The sequence below is a fragment of the Poeciliopsis prolifica genome, unplaced genomic scaffold, assembly GCF_027474105.1.
Source record: "Poeciliopsis prolifica strain line A6 unplaced genomic scaffold, Auburn_PproV2 SCAFFOLD015, whole genome shotgun sequence".
Classification (NCBI taxonomy): Eukaryota; Metazoa; Chordata; class Actinopteri; order Cyprinodontiformes; family Poeciliidae; genus Poeciliopsis; species Poeciliopsis prolifica.
Genome location: NW_026562390.1, coordinates 4,841,923 through 4,860,411, shown reverse-complemented (window position 1 = coordinate 4,860,411; position 18,489 = coordinate 4,841,923). Strand labels below are relative to the sequence as shown.

The window sequence follows — 18,489 nt, the reverse complement described above, 5'->3', positions numbered from 1 at the left end:
AGCATAAAAAATGATTATTGCCGTCATGCCAGTTAACTGAAACAAATTGCATTTCACTTTTAGTTTGTCTGCTGTCTGTGGACCAGAGGAGTGGCAACCTATTCTGGGTATCATGTGACCTGAACATCATTGGCACCACTGCAGTCAGTAGTAATTACCCACAGCAGCTGTACCACACCACAAAGGAGATCAGCAGCATTTACCTCGACTGGCTGAGAGGTGGATTGTTCTGGTTGGAGGAGGGTAGGATCTTTGGCATGGGGATGATGGGAGGAAAGGCTGAGGAGCTGCTGCATATGGCAGCAGGAGGAGTGGGAGGGAACGTCGCCTTTGACATCGGAGCCGGCAGTCTCCTCTGGAACTCTAAAAGAGGAGGTTGGGACAAATTTCTTAAATGTCCTGATTTTCTTAAATGTTGCAATATTTAGCAAGTTTTAGATTCAAAGGACAAAGTTCTCTCTTCAGATTCTGCTTGGATTATGAAGCAAGATGAAAAGTAAATGTACTTTTAATCACTGCAGTGACTTGTTCATGAAAAATTTATATTGCCAGCATTTGAAGATTTGTCTTTTAAAGGTAGAATTGTATAACCCAGCCATTTCTGTGTATAAAGAAGTTGTTGCGTGACTTGGAGAATTAAATGCAATGTTTGAATGTAGGCCACAAATTAGTTGAGCTGTTTTTAGCTTTTGTAATTAAAACTAGATTTTTATTGGACCATTGGAGGCCCAACCACTGAATTTGTCTCAAGGTATAGAAACTTTTTGTAGGTGTGATCTGTTAAGGTTTTGTGTGTGGTTATCTTTTCCAGGTCTGACAACATTGAGTTTGCTGAAGGAGAAAAGCCACCAAGCAGGAAGAAGGTGGAACATCTCTGGCTCAGTAGTGGCTGCTTTTGAGCCTTTTCTTTTGTCAATCTCCAACAAAGTGATAACTTTATGGGATCGGCGGGACGGGAGCAAAATTCAGTCAGTTTCTGTGCAAGGTCCAGTGTTGCGCATCGTCACTGTACTCGGGGATGTTCAAACAGGTCAGACACCGTTCTGTTCCTGAGCTTTTGCTTGAATAAAATTCTAACTTGAGCTCACTTATAAGAAACATTGTCAAAATTATTTATTTTTTCCTTAGTGCCTGATACCCAAGTCTGCAATATGCCATCTTGGCCGTGCCATCAGTCGTCCATCTGCCTTCCACAAAATCTGCTCTGCAATGGCAAAAGGGACTGCCCTGATGGAGACGATGAGGAGCTCTGTGTCAGCGCTTGTCCTCCAGGTAATGTGACATGTGATACATTTTAATAGCCAACTCAGGTTTTCATCAGAGGACTATGTCTTCACAAAGTAACCAAACATTTTGTTCAAATTTCAGAAGATTTTATGTGCATGGATAGAAGAAACTGTATTCCTAGAATCCTTCTGTGTGATGGCCGTGCACATTGCCACGATGGCTCCGATGAAGTTGACTGTCCAACAGTTGCAGCGCCTTTATCACGGACAAATGTCTTGAAGTGTCGCAGCGGCTCAGTGATGTGTCAAGATGGCACAGAGTGTGTTCTGTATAGTCATGTCTGTGATGGAGAGGCAGACTGTAAGGATGGATCTGATGAACTGGGATGCAGTAAGTTGAGCAAATTTAAGGGGTTTTTGTTTTAAAACGAGTAACAACTTAAAATGCTTAAATTGTTTCTGCTTTGTTTTTAGGTGCAACTCAAGAACCCATAAGTTCTACGAAGCCAAACAAAAAGCTTCCTGTTACCAAACCTCCTCCCCTCACTCTGCCACCCTGCCTCAGCCCCTCTGTCCTTTGCCCTTTCTTTAAGGCATACATTTGCATTTCCGAGAGTCAGTTTTGTGATGGCATTAAAGACTGTCCAGATGGCTTTGATGAACAGAACTGTGTGGAGAGATGCCTTTTAAGAAGTAAGCCCCACATATTTTGCCAGTGCCGCCTTTTGATTACATTTTACACTGCACACTAAATGTATGTTTTGTAGGTGATTTTCTCTGCAAGAATCATCGGAGCTGTGTGCCGAATAGTGCAGTCTGCGACGGCCGCCGTCACTGCCCTGATGGCTCAGATGAAGTGGACTGTCCAAACGTAGCTCAAGGTGTACCTCATAATGAGTTAAAATGTCGCTTTGGGTCCAAACGTTGCAGAGATGGCCTGTCATGTGTTCTCATGAGCCACGTCTGTGATGGTGAGAGGGACTGTCGGGATGGATCAGATGAAGATGGTTGTGGTAAATATTTATCCTAAACACTGAAAACCTAAAACTTTAATCCACCTGGTATTTGTCATGTTTGAAGTCTTTTCAGAACAAACGAGAACTGATTTCATCAAAAAATGTGAAATAAATGCAAGTTTAAATTGCAACATTTATTTGTTCTGTATCATTTCTAGACTCTCCAGGAATTACAACAATCGCTCCCACAACACCTCCATGCACCAGTCCTTCAGTTCTGTGTCCAGGTTCTTCTATATGCATCAAACCAACACAGATGTGTGACGGGCGGAGAGACTGTCCTGATGGATCTGATGAGAAATGTGTCAAACGGTGCTCTTCTGAGTGTAAGAGCTCCAAAATACATATTGTGACAAAAGATATTTTATATCAAAAGTGTATTGAAACTCATGCAAATTTCTTCTTGTCCTCAATAGCTGATTTCCACTGCAAAGACCGTCGAAGTTGCGTTCCACTGAGCCGAGTGTGTGATGGTCGCTCTCAGTGTAACGATGGTTCAGATGAGCTCAACTGTCCAAGTGAAGTGCCTCCTGCAGCTCCAAATAAAATCCTAAAATGCCACTTTGGTTCCAAACTCTGTCAGGATGGTCTGAGATGTGTCCTTCTCAGCCATATTTGTGATGGAGAGAGAGACTGTCACGATGGATCAGATGAAGCCGGATGTGGTATTTATCCAGAAACTACTTCTGCATTCAAATGTGAGATTCAGACTTGATATTTTTGTCTTTTTTTTCTTTTCTTTTTTTAAATCTAGATGGTGCACAGAGTGGTGCTGTTGAAAATGAGCCACTTACATCTCCGACACTCACTAAAGAAGTAACTCAGCCTCCCACCATGTCTCCATGCACCAGTCCTTCAGTTCTGTGTCCAGGTTCAACAATATGCATCAAACACACACAGATGTGTGATGGAAAGAGGGACTGCCCTGATGGGTCTGATGAAAGATGTATCAAGAGATGTACCTCTGATGGTAAGTATTTCTTTTGTATACATAACATTTTTTTATGCTTTCACTTTTTGTTGTGTGACAACCAGAAACTTGATTGTGAAGGAAATGGAGTCAGATTTTTTTTTTCCACAACTTGTCACCATGAGCAGTGTTCAGCCTCCTTTACTTTGATAAGTGACATTGTGTAAAACAAACTGCTCAGGAGTCAAAAAGTTAAATGGCCTCTTAAATTACACCTGTGTGTAATTCAATCCGTAAACGTATAGCTAGTTCAAGGTCAGCGGTTCATTGAGAACAAATTGCCTCCATGAAGATACAGGAATGTAGACAATTCAGAGAAATGGTTGTGGAGAAAGTTGAAGCAAGGTTAGGTTGGAGAACAATCCCTCACTTACAAAATAGTTTATTCAATTATCTGAAAATCAGGCGATGCAGAGATTTTATGATCTGGTTGGTGAAGGGTGATCAAGCTAATGCCATTTATGTTTTGCAGCTGACTTTCCTTGCAAAGACCGTCGGCGCTGCATCCCAAAGAGCCAAGTTTGTGACGGGCGTTCTCAGTGCACTGATGGCTCGGATGAGGTGAACTGTCGGAGTGCAGTGGTTCAAGCAGCTCCAAAAGAAGTGTTGAAATGTCGCTTCGGCTCCAGACTTTGTAATGACAGGATGGCGTGTGTTCTGCTGAGTCACATCTGTGATGGAGAAACGGACTGTCAGGATGGATCAGATGAAGAAGCCTGTGGTATGTATCTAGAAGTTTTAATTGGATCACAAATGTTTTAATTCTTTTAATATGTATCTTATTTTCACCTTGAAGATTCAGAGCATGCTCCTGGCAATTCTATGGGGAATGAGTTCTCAAGTAAATCTCCTGAGCTGACTAAAACGGTAGCACTGCCTCCCACTAAGCCTCCATGCACCAGTCCTTCAGTTCTGTGTCCAGGTTCGTCTATATGCATCAAACACACACAAGTGTGTGATGGAAAAGAGGACTGTCCTGATGGTTCTGATGAGGAGTGCATAGAAAGTTGTCCTGAAAGTAAGTGGAGTTTGAAGATGCACTTCTTAAATGAAAATCTTTAAGCACATGCATATTTGCTATTTAACAATTGACTAAGATAACTTGGTACATTTAAAATGTAAAATCAGTAACTGAATACTAACTTATCATTTTTCTTTTGTAGTGGATTTTCTCTGTAGAGACCACCGCCACTGCATCCCAAAGACCAAATTGTGTGACGGTCGCTCGCATTGTAACGATGGTTCAGATGAGGTTGGCTGTCAGAGTGTAGTGCAGCCTGCATCTCCTACTAAAATCCTGAAGTGCTGGTTTGGGTCCAAACTGTGTCGAGATGGGATGTCGTGTGTCTACCCAAGTCACATTTGTGATGGGGAACCAGACTGTCAGGATGGATCAGATGAAGAAGAATGTGGTATTTATCAACTAGTTGTCTTTTACTTTCCTGTTTCCTCATAATTTTGGGTAAAGATTCCAACTTCAATCCTTTTAAGACTTTACAGAAAGCATTTTTTCTATTTTCTCTAGACAATGGGAGCTTGAATCAGTCTCCCACACCCACTGAAGAAGTAGCTCTGATTCCAACTAATCCTCCCTGCACCAGTCCATCAGTTCTGTGTCCAGGTTCTTCTATATGCATCAAACCAACACTGATGTGTGATGGAACAAGAGACTGTCCTGATGGCTTTGATGAGAAATGTATTGATCAATGTCCCTCTGACAGTAAGTAGAGCTGGCCATAATGAACTTCAGGTTATCTGTAAGAGATGCACAAAAAAATTGATCTTGATAGTTCATGATGCTTGACCTAAAATTGCAATGGGAAGCCCTTTCCAGCTGGAGAAATCTCCATGTTCAATGTGATGGTGGTGCACTTGCCAACACCTTTTATTTGTACCAGATAAAAAGTATAAAGAGTGATGTGAAGGGATCTGACATTTCAGCTTGATATATGTGGTCTTCTACATAAAGCTTTTTTTTTCTCACCACAGCTGACTTCCGTTGCAATGACCGTCAAAGATGCATCCCTAAAACCAAAGTGTGTGATGGGCGTTCTCAGTGCAACGATGGCTCTGATGAGGCTGACTGTCGGAGTGTAACTGCGCCGCCGCTTGAGTCCAATGTATTAAAGTGCCGCAGGGGCTCAAAGCCATGCAAAGACGGCCAAGATTGTGTTTTATTTAATCATGTTTGTGATGGCGAAATCGACTGCTTGGATGGGTCTGATGAAGAAGGATGCCAAGAAACATGTGATGAAGGTTGGTTATATTAACTTGTTTGTGAAACTGAAATTTGTTTCCAGTTGGTCATGTTTGTGCACTACTTTCAGGAGAGTTTCAGTGTGCCCACGGGAAGATGTGCATCCCTGAGAATGAGGTTTGTGATGGCAAGCCACAGTGTCGGGACCACTCTGACGAGGTGGATTGCTGGCAGCGAACAAGAGTTGTGAACACCGTTGTGCTGATGGCAAGCGGTGCATCCCGAAGAAGTTCCTCTGTGATGGAGAGCCAGACTGCTTGGATGGAACGGATGAACTGAACTGTAGTATGTTTTCAGTTTAACACAACTGATCGTTCATGGCAATATCAATTAGTAGGTTAAAAGTAAAATTTGCTGCAAGAGTAAGGCTTGCTTGGCATGCAAATCCCACTGTTTAATTTTTGGACTTTCTATTTCAGATTCTGCTCCAACTGATTTTCCTGTTGCCTCGACATCAGCTTGCATCACTCCTTCAGTTCTGTGCCCAGACTCATCACGGTGCATCTCTCAACATCAATTGTGCGATGGACAAAGGGATTGCCCAGATGGCTTTGATGAAATGGAATGCATAGCACAATGTGAAAACCCAGGCAAGTCCACATCTGCAAATATTGTTTAAACATATCCTGATGGCATAAATGAGTTTTGCAACCAGCTTTTGGAATGTAGAAATTTTTGGATTTTTTTTTTTCATAAAGATTACTCATTTTATTGACCATTTCTTGTCTGAACATTAGCGGACTTCCTGTGCAAGGACCAGAGGAAGTGTATCCCAAAGACTCAAGTGTGTGATGGCCGTACCAATTGTCCAGATGGTTCAGATGAGAAGCAGTGCCAATCAGAACTTACATCTGCATGTAAGGGGAAAAATACTAGAACATGTAAATGGTAAACTGTTCATAAACTGGAAAATAAAATATGAACATGCTTCCCAGCAGTGAGTGTCAAAAACAAACTTGAGTTTATTCACTGCCTTTGGACAGTAATGGCTTTTTCTGGCATTCTGGTTAAATAAGTCTAGGGTCTACAATTACACCTTTACATTTAATTAAGAATAAATTGAAGCAAAATCATGTTGCAGCCATAAAAATTGGGTTTTGCATAATTTGAATAGGAATGCTAATAAGATGCAGAGTATTGTACCTAAATTGAAATGCCTACTGACTTAAAGGTGCCTCATCAAAAACTGTTTTTGTTTTTTTACATTATCCTCACCAATTACAACATTCTAACATTTTTTTTTCTTTCCGCATTACTAAGCACCACATTAGCAAATGTTAAACTTTGCATTTGTGAGGTCCACCATTTTTCTCCCAAAAATAAATTTGCAGAATTGCAATCAGTTCATCTAATGTAACTTCTCTTTTTAAAGCACCAAGAACAAGACCTGGGCCTCTAAAGTGCCGCACAGGTTTCAAACTGTGTAAAAACGGCCTGCAGTGCATCATGTACAGCCATGTCTGTGATGGAGAGCGTGACTGCCAGGATGGGTCTGATGAAGAGGGATGTGGTGAGTTTATCTAAAGGCTAATTTTACACTCTAAAGGATGAGATTCAAGGTAATAACTTTACATGTCTTAACTGCTTGTCACTTTAAGATGCTACAGAGGCTGGTGCCCAAAGTTCTGTGGATAATGACTACATGAACGAATCTCCCAAACCAGTGAAACATTTTAGTCAGCCTATCACCACTCCACCATGCACCAGCCCTTCAGTTCTGTGTCCAGACACCTCCATTTGCTTGAAGGCCACACAGATCTGTGATCGAATGAAAGACTGTCCTGATGGGTTTGATGAAAAATGTGTGAGAAGATGTCCAGGCTGTGAGTGGTTAAAAGATAATTTTACTGTTTTCATTTACCCCTCAAAGCTTAATTTATTGGAATTATAATCATATTAAACTGTAAATTTAGAAAAATATTTTCTCCTTCAAGCTGATTTCCGTTGCAAAGATCGTCGAAGCTGTGTCCCAAAAAGCCAGGTCTGTGATGGTCGCTTCCAGTGCAACGATGGCTCAGACGAGTTTAATTGTCGGTCAGTAGAGTCTCGACCATCTCAGAAAACCGCCCTGAAATGTCGCATGGGGTCCAGAATGTGTCGCGATGGGACAGATTGTGTCCTCTTCAGCCATGTCTGTGATGGGGAAAGGGACTGCAGGGACGGATCGGACGAGGAAGGCTGTGGTGAGTCTGCATACCCAATATGTAGACATTGCCAGTGTTCATTGGTAGATAAAAGTGCAAACTTTACTGAAACTTATTTATTGCAGAATTTTTAACTGTTTGGATAAATAGGCATGGGGTAGATTTCTTTCAAGATTGCAGGAAACAACCTTTAAAAGTAGATGCATATTCTAAAACTTTCAACCACAACTGCTAAGCTTTTGACATGTTTTCTCTGATCCACATTTTTTAGATGAAGAAGAAATGATTGAATCCTCATCCCCCAACAAACAGTTCTGTAGTTTCCCTTCAGTTCTGTGTCCTGATTCAAATGTATGCATCAACCCGTCTCAGTTATGCGATGGGATCAGAAACTGCCCTGATGGATCTGATGAGAATTGTGTGAAAAAGTGTGCTGACAAAAGTGAGTTTACAGCTTTTTTTTAATTCTATTTTTTTGTCTAAACACTTTTTGATGTATGCAAAATGTATCTTTGTAGCCGACTTTCTCTGCAAGGACCGTAGGAGCTGTGTGTCGAGCAGTCTGGTTTGTGATGGGCTCACTCACTGCTATGATGGCTCGGATGAGGCTGACTGTCGGAGTGTAACTGCTCCACCGCTTGAGTCCAATGTATTAAAGTGCCGCAGGGGCTCAAAGCCATGCAAAGACGGCCAAGATTGTGTTTTATTTAATCATGTTTGTGATGGCGAAATCGACTGCTTGGATGGGTCTGATGAAGAGGGATGCCAAGAAACATGTGATGAAGGTTGGTTATATTAACTTGTTTGTGAAACTGAAATTTGTTTCCAGTTGGTCATGTTTGTGCACTACTTCAGGAGAGTTTCAGTGTGCCCACGGGAAGATGTGCATCCCTGAGAATGAGGTTTGTGATGGCAAGCCACAGTGTCGGGACCACTCTGACGAGGTGGATTGCTGGCAGCGAACAAAGAGCTGTGAACACCGTTGTGCTGATGGCAAGCGGTGCATCCCGAAGAAGTTCCTCTGTGATGGAGAGCCAGACTGCTTGGATGGAACGGATGAACTGAACTGTAGTATGTTTTCAGTTTAACACAACTGATCGTTCATGGCAATATCAATTAGTAGGTTAAAAGTAAAATTTGCTGCAAGAGTAAGGCTTGCTTGGCATGCAAATCCCACTGTTTAATTTTTGGACTTTCTATTTCAGATTCTGCTCCAACTGATTTTCCTGTTGCCTCGACATCAGCTTGCATCACTCCTTCAGTTCTGTGCCCAGACTCATCACGGTGCATCTCTCAACATCAATTGTGCGATGGACAAAGGGATTGCCCAGATGGCTTTGATGAAATGGAATGCGTAGCACAATGAAAACCCAGGCAAGTCCACATCTGCAAATATTGTTTAAAATATCCTGATGACATAAATGAGTTATGAAACCAGCTTTTGGAATGTAGAAATTTTTGGATTGTTTTCATAAAGATTACTCATTTTATTGACTATTTCTTGTCTGAACATTAGCGGACTTCCTGTGCAAGGACCAGAGGAAGTGTATCCCGAAGACTCAAGTGTGTGATGGCCGTACCAATTGTCCAGATGGTTCAGATGAGAAGCAGTGCCAATCAGAACTTACATCTGCATGTAAGGGGAAAAATACTAGAACATGTAAATGGTAAACTGTTCATAAACTGGAAAATAAAATATGAACACGCTTCCCAGCAGTGAGTGTCAAAAACAAACTTGAGTTTATTCACTGCCTTTGGACAGTAATGGCTTTTTCTGGCATTCTGGTTAAATAAGCCTAGGGTCTACAATTACACCTTTACATTTAAGACAAAATTGAAGCAAAATCATGTTGGGTTTTGCATAATTTGAGTAGGAATGCTAATAAGACGCAGAGTATTGTACCTAAATTGAAATGCCTACTGACTTAAACCTGCCTCATCAAAAACTGTTTTTGTTTTTTTACATTATCCTCACCAATTGCAACATTCTAACATTTTTTTTTCTTTCCGCATTACTAAGCACCACATTAGCAAATGTTAAACTTTGCATTTGTGAGGTCCACCATTTTTCTCCCAAAAGTAAATTTGCAGAATTGCAATCAGTTCATCTAATGTAACTTCTCTCTTTTTAAAGCACCAAGAACAAGACCTGGGCCTCTAAAGTGCCGCACAGGTTTCAAACTGTGTAAAAACGGCCTGGAGTGCATCATGTACAGCCATGTCTGTGATGGAGAGCGTGACTGCCAGGATGGGTCTGATGAAGAGGGATGTGAGAAGCAATGCAAGCCAGGTTTGTGTGACGCATTGGAAGAAAATGGTGAGTGGGTATGAAAGAGGACAAACATGGATGTTGAAAATGTATATTCCCCCATCAGGACAGTTCCAGTGTTCTCATGGGAGAAAATGCATCCAACAAGAGCAGGTGTGTGATGGGCAGAAGGACTGTCAGGACCATTCAGATGAAATAGACTGCTCAAAACCAATTGAAGGCTGCCATCACCTTTGTGACGACAAAACTCGCTGCGTTCCAAAGACCTTTCTTTGTGATGGAGAAAAAGACTGCACCGATGGGTCAGATGAAGATAAATGTGGTGGGTGAATTTTAACTGTAGTCTTTAGACACTTAATACACATGTTTTCCAGAATCCATTATTTGAGTTCATCTTGTTGCAGGTTTGGGAGCCTGTGCTCCAGATCAGCATCGATGTGAGAGCGGGCAGTGCATTTCTGAGGCGTTTAGATGTGATGGTTATCCTGACTGCCACGACCACTCGGATGAGGCGGGCTGTCCAAGAGCCCCTCACTGCCCGGCACAGCTCCGATGCCCACACAGCCATGAATGTCTGCAGAAAGAGTGGCTTTGTGATGGAGAAAAGGACTGTAAAGATGGCTCCGACGAGAATGTGAGAACATTGTTCTTTATTCCTTATTGTGGAGAGAGTGAACATTGTCTAATAATTCTCTATTCAGAACTGCAACAACCCTCCAACAAAGTGCAGGAAGTACCAATTTCAGTGCAGACAGAGCGGTTTCTGTGTTCCTCAATCCTGGAGGTGTGATGGAAAAGAAGACTGTGACAATGGAGAGGATGAGGATAAGTGTGAGTAACTTGACAAACACAGGTTCTGCATTTATGAAACAAAAGTGAACATAAAATGGAAATGCCTTATGATTCAGTAGAGCCACCTTTAGCAGCAAAGTCTTGTCTGTTCTTTAACAAAGAACAAGACAAGACATTCTACAACAATGCTTCAGTTCATTGTTTGCACAAGCATTTTGGTTGAGGTCTTGAATTTAATTGGGAACACTGTTATGCAAAGAAGATATATCTAATTCCTACAGCTGCAAAATCTAGTCTTGTAGGACGTTTCAAATTTCACCTCGTGCAATAAGCTGTTCTGATCACTATGCCTCTTGAAGTTTGGATGTCTAATCTCATGGATGACAGAGAATTTACTTTCAGTTTTAACAACTGAATCACAAACCTTCCATCTCTGTGATTGACGGTTCATGAGATTCATGCTTTAGATGTTTAGCCATAGGCTGTTGGGAATTCTACCTGTGAAAAGAACGTTGTTCAAGAAACAGTGTGGTTCATTCAGATGCAGCTTTGCATGAAAGTTCTCCTACCATAGTTTTTATACTAAGGCTTTTTCCTCATCTCCCAAATAAAATACCTGTTCAGTTGTTGGACTATCCATGAATTTTAACTTCCTAACGTGCATGCATAATCTAAATTTAAGTTTTTTTTTAAAAAACTCCTTCAAATATTATGCAAGGTGAAAGTCATTTATCAAAACATTTAAGACTCATCACTCTGCAAAGTTTTTTTTACAGAAGCCATTTGAAAATTGTTGCTTCTCTTTCCATTATGACAGTGATGCATAACTGCCTTTGGTGTGCAAAAAAATCTGTAAAACTACTTCACAGGTATCCAGAGGAAATGCCCCTACCACCTTTACCAATGTGGCAGCAAAGAATGTCTGGAACCCAGGCTGGTGTGTGATGGCATCACCAACTGTATTGATGGCTCAGATGAAGGTGTGGGATGTGCTCAACGCAACTGCTCAAGTCCTTCAGCTCCCGCCTGCGACCACAGATGTGTCAGCACCCCTAATGGACCGGTTAGTGCAGAACTGCTGGTGTTGAATTTCAGTCCAGAACAGCTTTAACTGCATTTGGATCTTTTTAAACTGGCACAGCAGGACTAATGCTCCGATTGGGTTGTTTTATTTTCCCTACATTAGAGGTGTTACTGCGGTGCTGGTTTCAGGCTGCAGTCTAGCTCCAAGTCCTGTATGGACATTGATGAGTGCACTGCAACACCAGCTACTTCATGCAAGCACCTTTGCCAGAACACTCGGGGATCCTACAGCTGCCTCTGCCACCCGGGTTTCTATCTTGAGCCAGATGACCAAAGCTGCAAGACAAAAGGTGCCGTTAAATCAAATTTCTGCATTAAATTTGTGGTTTAGTGCAGCACAATTAACTAAACTTGTTTGAATACATCCATGGCTTCTAGCGTCAAGTCAGAATTACAAAATTGTATTCTTTATGCACCTAAATCCAAACATTTATGTTTGCAGTAGTTCAATCAGTTTGATTAAAACATCAACCAAAAACAGCCATTTTTCAAAGTACAAATTTCACAAGACAATTGCAGTTGGTTGCTATTTAAACAGCTTTGTGCATGTAAAAATGTTTCTACTGGGAAAGTAGTAAAACTTAAGTTATTTTACTGTTTACTTAAAACTGTATTTTAAATTTGTAGATGAGCCTCTGCTTTTGGCTTCGGTGCAGTCCGAAATGCTAATACTTGGAGTCCATAGCGGTACATTGCAGCTTCTCTCATCTGCTGACCGGCCCGTCTTTGCTCTGGATTTTCACTGGGCTGAGCAGAGAGTCTACTGGGTGAGCCCTGACCACCAGAGCATCCGCTGGGCTGACATGAAAACTAAAACTAAAGGGACGCTGACCAAAGGTAAATCTGTTTTCCTGTATTCCCACAATCATTTCAACGTTTCACAAATTAACTTTTTGTTTTTTTAAATAAAGGCATGAAGTCTGATTCAATCGCAGTGGACTGGGTTGGTAAAAACCTGTACTGGGTGGACAGACTGGTTGGACATATTCTGGCTATAAAGCTAAGCAGTTCAATCATGAAATCTCAGGACTATACTGTAGTTCTTGGAGAAAACCTGGAGCAGACAAGCTCACTGGTCCTGATACCAGACAAGGGGTATGACTTATTTATTCATTCGTCTGGTTTAAAATTTGTAGAATAAATATTTTTGTGTCCTTGCTCTTCTCAGATTGATGTTGTGGTCTGAGATTGGCAGCATCCCTCAGATCGAGCGGTCTGGGATGGATGGATCACAGAGGAAAGTACTGGTGAGCCGGGACTTGAGCTGGCCAGTCAGTCTGGCATATGACTTCCTGGAAGACAGGGTCTACTGGGCTGATGAGAAGCTGCACTGCATAGGCTCAGCCTCACTGGATGGAGATGATATAAAGGTGGGTGAAAACCAGTTAAAGAAATGTCTAGTCTATTCGGTTGAAGAGCTTTTATGGATCAAATAAGTGTTCCACAACACTTTCTGGTATTTAGGGTGTCTTGTTGGCTTTCTTTTACTAGATCCTCCAGTTGACGGAAACCCCAAGCCCTTTTTCTGTGGCGATTTTCAGCGACCGCATGTTCTGGTCCGACACCAAGAGAAGAACTGTTCATTCAGCTGACAAGAAAACTGGCAAGAATCAAACAGTTCTTCTGAAGAGACCTGGGCAGCCATTTGGATTAAAAGTTGGTGTTTCTATTCATTACATTTGTACATGGGAAAAGTTATTTTGGGAGTTCTGTAAGTAATGTAACCATTCTGTGTCTTTAGCTGATGCATGCCCTCTCCCAACCAGCTGTATCAAGCCCTTGTGACCATCTGCGATGCTCCAATCTCTGTCTTTTGGCTCCAGCACCAGAAAAATCTAGAGCTGGAGCTCTGGCAGTAAATGCTGCAGTTTGTCGATGTCCAAAGGGTTTTCTTCTTTCTCAGGACAGAATGACCTGCTTTCTTCCCAGAGAGTCATCTTTCATCCTGCTTTTGTCCCGCAACAAAATATCTCAGGTAAAAATTCCACAAACACTGACGTTTTGCCTATATATATATATATATGTAAATTTTTTTTGTAAAGTTTAGTAAATATAATTTTTTGTTTTAGATTTACTTGAGCTCTATGCGCCGTTTCGGAATCGCACTGAAGAAAATGCCAAATGGCAGAGACTTCAATCTCCCAGGAGTACCTGAGGCTATGAGTCTGGACATTTCTTTCTCAAAGCTCTTTGTGTTTGTTGCTTATTTAGAACATGGATCTGTGGATGTGCTAAAACTCTCAAACTCCATATCAAAACCAGAGCTTGTGCTTGCTGGACATATCGTAAAGCTACAGGTATGAATACCATGACGGTTAAAGCTGCAGTAATACATGTCAATGTTTTTTTTGTTTTTTTACATATGTCAAAATTCTGAGCTACAGCACTTCACCCCACAGTGTAGCCGGCCATGACTATGCAGGCTAGTAAGCGTGTCCACAGATGGTGGATAAACAGTTGCCCTGTAACATTAGGTTATTTTTCTACCATTAGCATAGCTGCAGTAAACTGGCAATCTAGATTTATGAATGCTACAGGAGAACATGTGAGCCATATGTACACAAGCGTAACTGCACATAGACATTAATTTGGACTCTAATTGATTTCTGAACACAATGAATTTCTGCAGCTGGCAGTAGGATCACTGGAAGGAGGAAGAGGAGCTTGTTTTGTTCCCCCAGACTCATGTCCTGACAGTATACCAGACTAAATGACTTGACACAATTTTATAAAAGTTGAATGTCTTTAAAGATGTAGTTTGATTTGTTTACATGGAACTTTTGTTTTGTCTTCCATTCTAAAAGGATGATTCAGTAACTGCTCTGGCAGTGGACTGGGTGACCTCCAGTTTGTACTGGAGCAGCATGAAGAGGCCAGACATACATGTGACGTCGCATCTCGAAAACCACACGACCTCTCTGCTGCAAGGACCTCTCATTGTAAATTTTCATGGCCTTTGGCTGTACAAAGACAACTTAAGATTTTCATTCAGGGCAAGCCAAGATTTTAATTGAGATTTAAATTCTTTGTTCAGGGAGTTGAATCAATCGCCCTCCATCCTATCTCGGGTAGGCTCTGCTATTTTGCCTTAGTAATAATGGGTTCAAGGAGCCAGACGGAGCTCCACTGTGCATGGATGGATGGCCGTAATAAAGTAGTGCTGTGGAAGCGGTTAAGCATTCCTATCTCCTTGGTTTTCACTAATGATGGAACCAGAATCTATTGGGCTGATGCTGGTGAGAAGTTTGACCTTTTCAATGCTTCCATTGGCTTTGTTCCTGCATCATCTAAGTGCTTTTTATTTATTTATTTTTCCTCAGGTGAAGGAATAATAAGCTCTATTGGAGTGGATGGATCGGCATATAAGGAGTACAAAACCGGTCCCAATCTGCTTGTGTCCTTCACACTTATTGAGAATTTTTTCTTTTGGGTCACTCAAGTCAAAGGTAAGAATGAAACATAACTTCTGTTACTGTTGATTGAGACACAGTTTCTCATTGGAGCAAGTTTGATCCTTGGAGTTGACCAGTTTCTCTCCACCTCATCCAGCAGATGGCATCACAAATTTTATTTTCCCCCAAAAAACGTTTGTACTGAAATTCTTTCAGAAATTTTAAATGCTGCTTTTATCCTTTGCAGATGTCAGCAAATTATGGTTCAGTGATGGATTCCAACCGAAGCAGTTGTGGTTCCAAACAAATACAAAGGTTTCCGAAATCAGGTCCTACAACAATGAAACCCAGTCTGGTAAGTAGAACACAGCTTGTAGTTTACCATCAGAAAATCCTTAATTGAATCTTTTGACTTACCAAAATGGAGATCTAAACTGCCATGCAAATGCTTTAGATTAGAAAAATAAATTTCCACAAGGATTACATCAAACTCCATTCACCTTGTGATTTAATAAATCGCTCATTTTTGGGGGAGGTGGGGTTTCCACAATGCTTGGAAACAAGTTATCCTAAAGATCATTCATTTGATAATGACAGGAAAAATGTTGAATACAATATTTCTTTAGTTCTTTCTATGCAAATGTGCCATCAAACTCATAACTTATTGATTTAATGTAATGTGTGGTGGTCAATTATATTTATACATTCACACCATTGATGCCAGTAATGCATCAATCAGCTTTTAGAACTGTTTTGTGCATTTCAAATGAATCTTAGAGACTGATATTAAAAGCTAATGGCGACATAATGTAATAAACATGAATTTGGTGCAACAAGTCAGTTTTTCTAATACTCTGGTACCCTAATTAAGTATCTGCTTTTCTGTAGTTTTTCAAATTGGTGCATATAATCAGATATTGTTTTCAAGGCATCATGCTGTAAATACTTGCAATTTCTGCTACTGAAAAGCTGCAATTCTGTTTATCCATTTCATTTAGGAAGTAACCATTGTTCAAAAGGCAACGGTGGCTGTATCCACCTCTGCCTGCCCTATCCAGGAGGTCGGACTTGTAAGTGTGCGAGGGGCTTTTACAGTGCCAATGACACTTCCTGTGTCCCACTTCCTTCCTGCCCTTCTGGAGAGAAATCCTGTTTAGACGGCAGCAAGTGTGTCGGGAGCAAAAGGTTCTGTGACGGGCGTGAAGATTGTCCAGACCAGTCGGATGAACAGGACTGTGAGTTTACATTTACTACAAGGAATAAAACATTCGTTTCATTAGTTTGCTAGTAACATCAATATTATGATGGTAAAATACATTTTTGTGTTGGACTAATTTACAAAGAGGCTACTTTAATTCTGTTGTGAGTTTAGTTATATTTCAGGAATATTTAACAGTCTTAAAAAGTAATCAAATATTATGCTGCAATGATTTTAAATGGGAGAAGGGGACAAGATGCTTTGCAACTACAAATTCATGGCCAATTACCTACTAGTTGCTATTGATCTTAGTTAACTTTAAACACTATAAATGTCTTTAGGCCCAGGATCTGCCACATTTGGGACAATAGTTGACCAATCCCCACAGTCTTCCCTTCACCATCCTGACACGCAGAAAAACCCCATTGTGCCTGATGAAGTCTTGGCATCATGCGATCTCCAGCGCTGCAATGGCCACGGCAACTGCATCACAGAGGGCAAAGTCACTCGCTGCCACTGTCTACAAGGTTACACAGGAGAATTCTGCCAGAATCAACAAAGACAAAGTCACCCAGCAATCATCGTGGTGTCCATTTGTCTGCTCTCTGGAGTAGTAGTGGGTGCACTCATCTTCACTAAAAGGTAGCCTGAGTGTCATTTCTTTGGCAAGAACTTTGCTTTTTTTTAGTAAAACCAGATGACATTTAATCTCCAGCAGCTTGTCACCAACCATATTTTGTGACATCTTGACTTTGCTGTTTGCCATTACAAATTCTCTTGCACACAGTTAACATTCTGAGTGTGAAACACTTTAAAGTAAATGTAGCCTTCCAAATTGAAAGTAAACTGACTTGTTTCAACAGAAGGTGGGAATACATGAGAAGTAGATCTGCACATAAAGAGAAACTATTGACAAACATGGTTATTCCAGATGAACAAGATTCTGAGGTAAAAACCAATATATCTTTAAGAGTATAGCGTACACTTTCTTGTACTTTTTTTTTTTTTTTTTTTTTTTTTTTTTTTTATTTGCAGCTTGTTATAAGTATCCTAATGGCCCAAATCTTTCTTTTGCAGGAACTGGAATCCCCTATAGATGTAAAGAACCTGCTGCCCATCAAATGAACTGCAGATGAAATGACCTAAACTTTTACTGTATGCAATAAAAAGATGAACCAAAATTATTTTTGTATTTATGGATCTTTTTCTCTAAATCACAACTGCCCTTACATACTCTAACTGTGGATTTTGAGAAATGGGTTTTAGCGCAAAGAAGTTTTAACTGCTCAAACTAATTAAATGATTTTGCACAAAGATTTTCAAAACGAATATACTCGAACTGAAGTTTTCTATTCAACCCTACTACAGTCATATGAAAAAGTTTGGGCACCCCCATTAATCTTATTTTTATTTCTAAATATTTGGGTGTTTGCAACAGCTATCTCAGTTTGATATATCTAATAACTGATGTAGTTATATTTCAGTACTGAAATGAGGTTTATTGTACTAATAGAAAATGGGCAATATGCATATAAACAAAATTTGACAGGTGCAAAAATTTGGATACCCTTATTTAATTGATTTGAATACTCCTAACTACTTTTCACTGACTTACTGAAACACAAAATTGGTTTGGCAACCTCATTAAGCTTTGAACTTCATAGCCAGGTGTATCCAATCAGAAGAAAAGGTATTTAAGGTGGCCGATTGCAAGTTGTTCTCCAGTCTGGATCTCCTATGAAGAGTGTCATCATGGGCACATCAAAACAACTCTCAAATGATCTAAAAACAAAGATTGTTCAACACAGTTGTTTAGGGGAAGGACACAAAAAGTTATCTCAGAGATTTAAACTGTCAGTTTCCACTGTGAGGAACATAGTAAAGAAATGGAAAACCCATTTCTTTACTATGTTAAACCCAGAAGTGGCAGGCCAAGAAAAATATCAGGGAGGCAGAGAATGGTGAGAACTGTGAAGGACAACCCACAGACCACCTCCAAAGACCTGCAGCATCATCTTGCTGCAGATGGTGTCACTGTGCATTGTTCAACAATTCAGCGCACTTTGCACAAAGAGAAGCTGTAAAGGAGAGTGATGTGACGGAAGCCTTTTTTGCAAGCATGCCACAAATGGAGTTGCTTGA

General features: G+C 40.7%; 3 protein-coding genes across 3 annotated transcripts; all 3 read left to right on the top strand.

The window, feature by feature from the left end:
- Positions 1-95: 95 nt before the first annotated feature.
- Positions 96-2,101, top strand: LOC129366668 (LDL receptor repeat-containing protein egg-1-like). The gene is made up of 6 exons (XM_055040639.1): positions 96-375; positions 812-1,030; positions 1,129-1,272; positions 1,369-1,617; positions 1,701-1,919; positions 2,037-2,101. The coding sequence occupies exons 1-6, from the start codon at positions 258-260 to the stop codon at positions 2,099-2,101; spliced, it is 1,014 nt and encodes a 337-aa protein (XP_054896614.1). The 5' UTR covers positions 96-257.
- On the top strand, positions 2,007-6,002 carry LOC129366273 (sortilin-related receptor-like). Its single transcript, XM_055040021.1, has 11 exons — positions 2,007-2,239; positions 2,401-2,568; positions 2,659-2,907; positions 2,997-3,212; positions 3,685-3,933; positions 4,009-4,230; positions 4,376-4,624; positions 4,738-4,932; positions 5,202-5,468; positions 5,540-5,754; positions 5,889-6,002. The coding sequence occupies exons 1-10, from the start codon at positions 2,179-2,181 to the stop codon at positions 5,746-5,748; spliced, it is 2,085 nt and encodes a 694-aa protein (XP_054895996.1). The 5' UTR covers positions 2,007-2,178; the 3' UTR covers positions 5,749-5,754; positions 5,889-6,002.
- Positions 5,976-17,511, top strand: si:dkey-88l16.3 (low-density lipoprotein receptor-related protein 1B). The gene is made up of 30 exons (XM_055040638.1): positions 5,976-6,059; positions 6,207-6,326; positions 6,842-6,979; positions 7,068-7,292; positions 7,404-7,652; positions 7,885-8,055; positions 8,132-8,398; positions 8,469-8,684; positions 8,819-8,967; positions 9,147-9,249; positions 9,748-9,903; positions 9,989-10,204; positions 10,287-10,516; positions 10,584-10,713; positions 11,544-11,737; positions 11,861-12,047; positions 12,385-12,594; positions 12,669-12,852; positions 12,926-13,127; positions 13,249-13,413; positions 13,499-13,732; positions 13,827-14,054; positions 14,562-14,696; positions 14,792-14,993; positions 15,078-15,203; positions 15,397-15,504; positions 16,148-16,384; positions 16,689-16,989; positions 17,211-17,295; positions 17,425-17,511. Exons 1-30 carry the CDS (start codon positions 6,029-6,031, stop codon positions 17,470-17,472), a joined length of 5,247 nt encoding a protein of 1,748 aa, XP_054896613.1. The 5' UTR covers positions 5,976-6,028; the 3' UTR covers positions 17,473-17,511.
- The last annotated feature ends 978 nt before the right edge of the window (positions 17,512-18,489 follow it).

Excerpts from the sequence above, each read along its gene's own strand:
- LOC129366668 (XM_055040639.1), top strand. The coding sequence starts at position 258 with ATGGGGATGATGGGAGGAAAGGCTGAGGAGCTGCTGCATATGGCAGCA. Across the intron at positions 1,031-1,128 it reads ACTCGGGGATGTTCAAACAG|TGCCTGATACCCAAGTCTGC; the intron begins GTCAGACACCGT and ends TTTTTTCCTTAG. Across the intron at positions 1,920-2,036 it reads GGAGAGATGCCTTTTAAGAA|TGCAGTCTGCGACGGCCGCC; the intron begins GTAAGCCCCACA and ends TGTGCCGAATAG.
- LOC129366273 (XM_055040021.1), top strand. The coding sequence starts at position 2,179 with ATGAGCCACGTCTGTGATGGTGAGAGGGACTGTCGGGATGGATCAGAT. Across the intron at positions 3,213-3,684 it reads CAAGAGATGTACCTCTGATG|CTGACTTTCCTTGCAAAGAC; the intron begins GTAAGTATTTCT and ends TATGTTTTGCAG. Across the intron at positions 3,934-4,008 it reads ATCAGATGAAGAAGCCTGTG|ATTCAGAGCATGCTCCTGGC; the intron begins GTATGTATCTAG and ends TTCACCTTGAAG.
- si:dkey-88l16.3 (XM_055040638.1), top strand. The coding sequence starts at position 6,029 with ATGGAATGCATAGCACAATGTGAAAACCCAG. Across the intron at positions 7,653-7,884 it reads ATCGGACGAGGAAGGCTGTG|ATGAAGAAGAAATGATTGAA; the intron begins GTGAGTCTGCAT and ends CACATTTTTTAG. Across the intron at positions 11,738-11,860 it reads TCAGCACCCCTAATGGACCG|AGGTGTTACTGCGGTGCTGG; the intron begins GTTAGTGCAGAA and ends TCCCTACATTAG.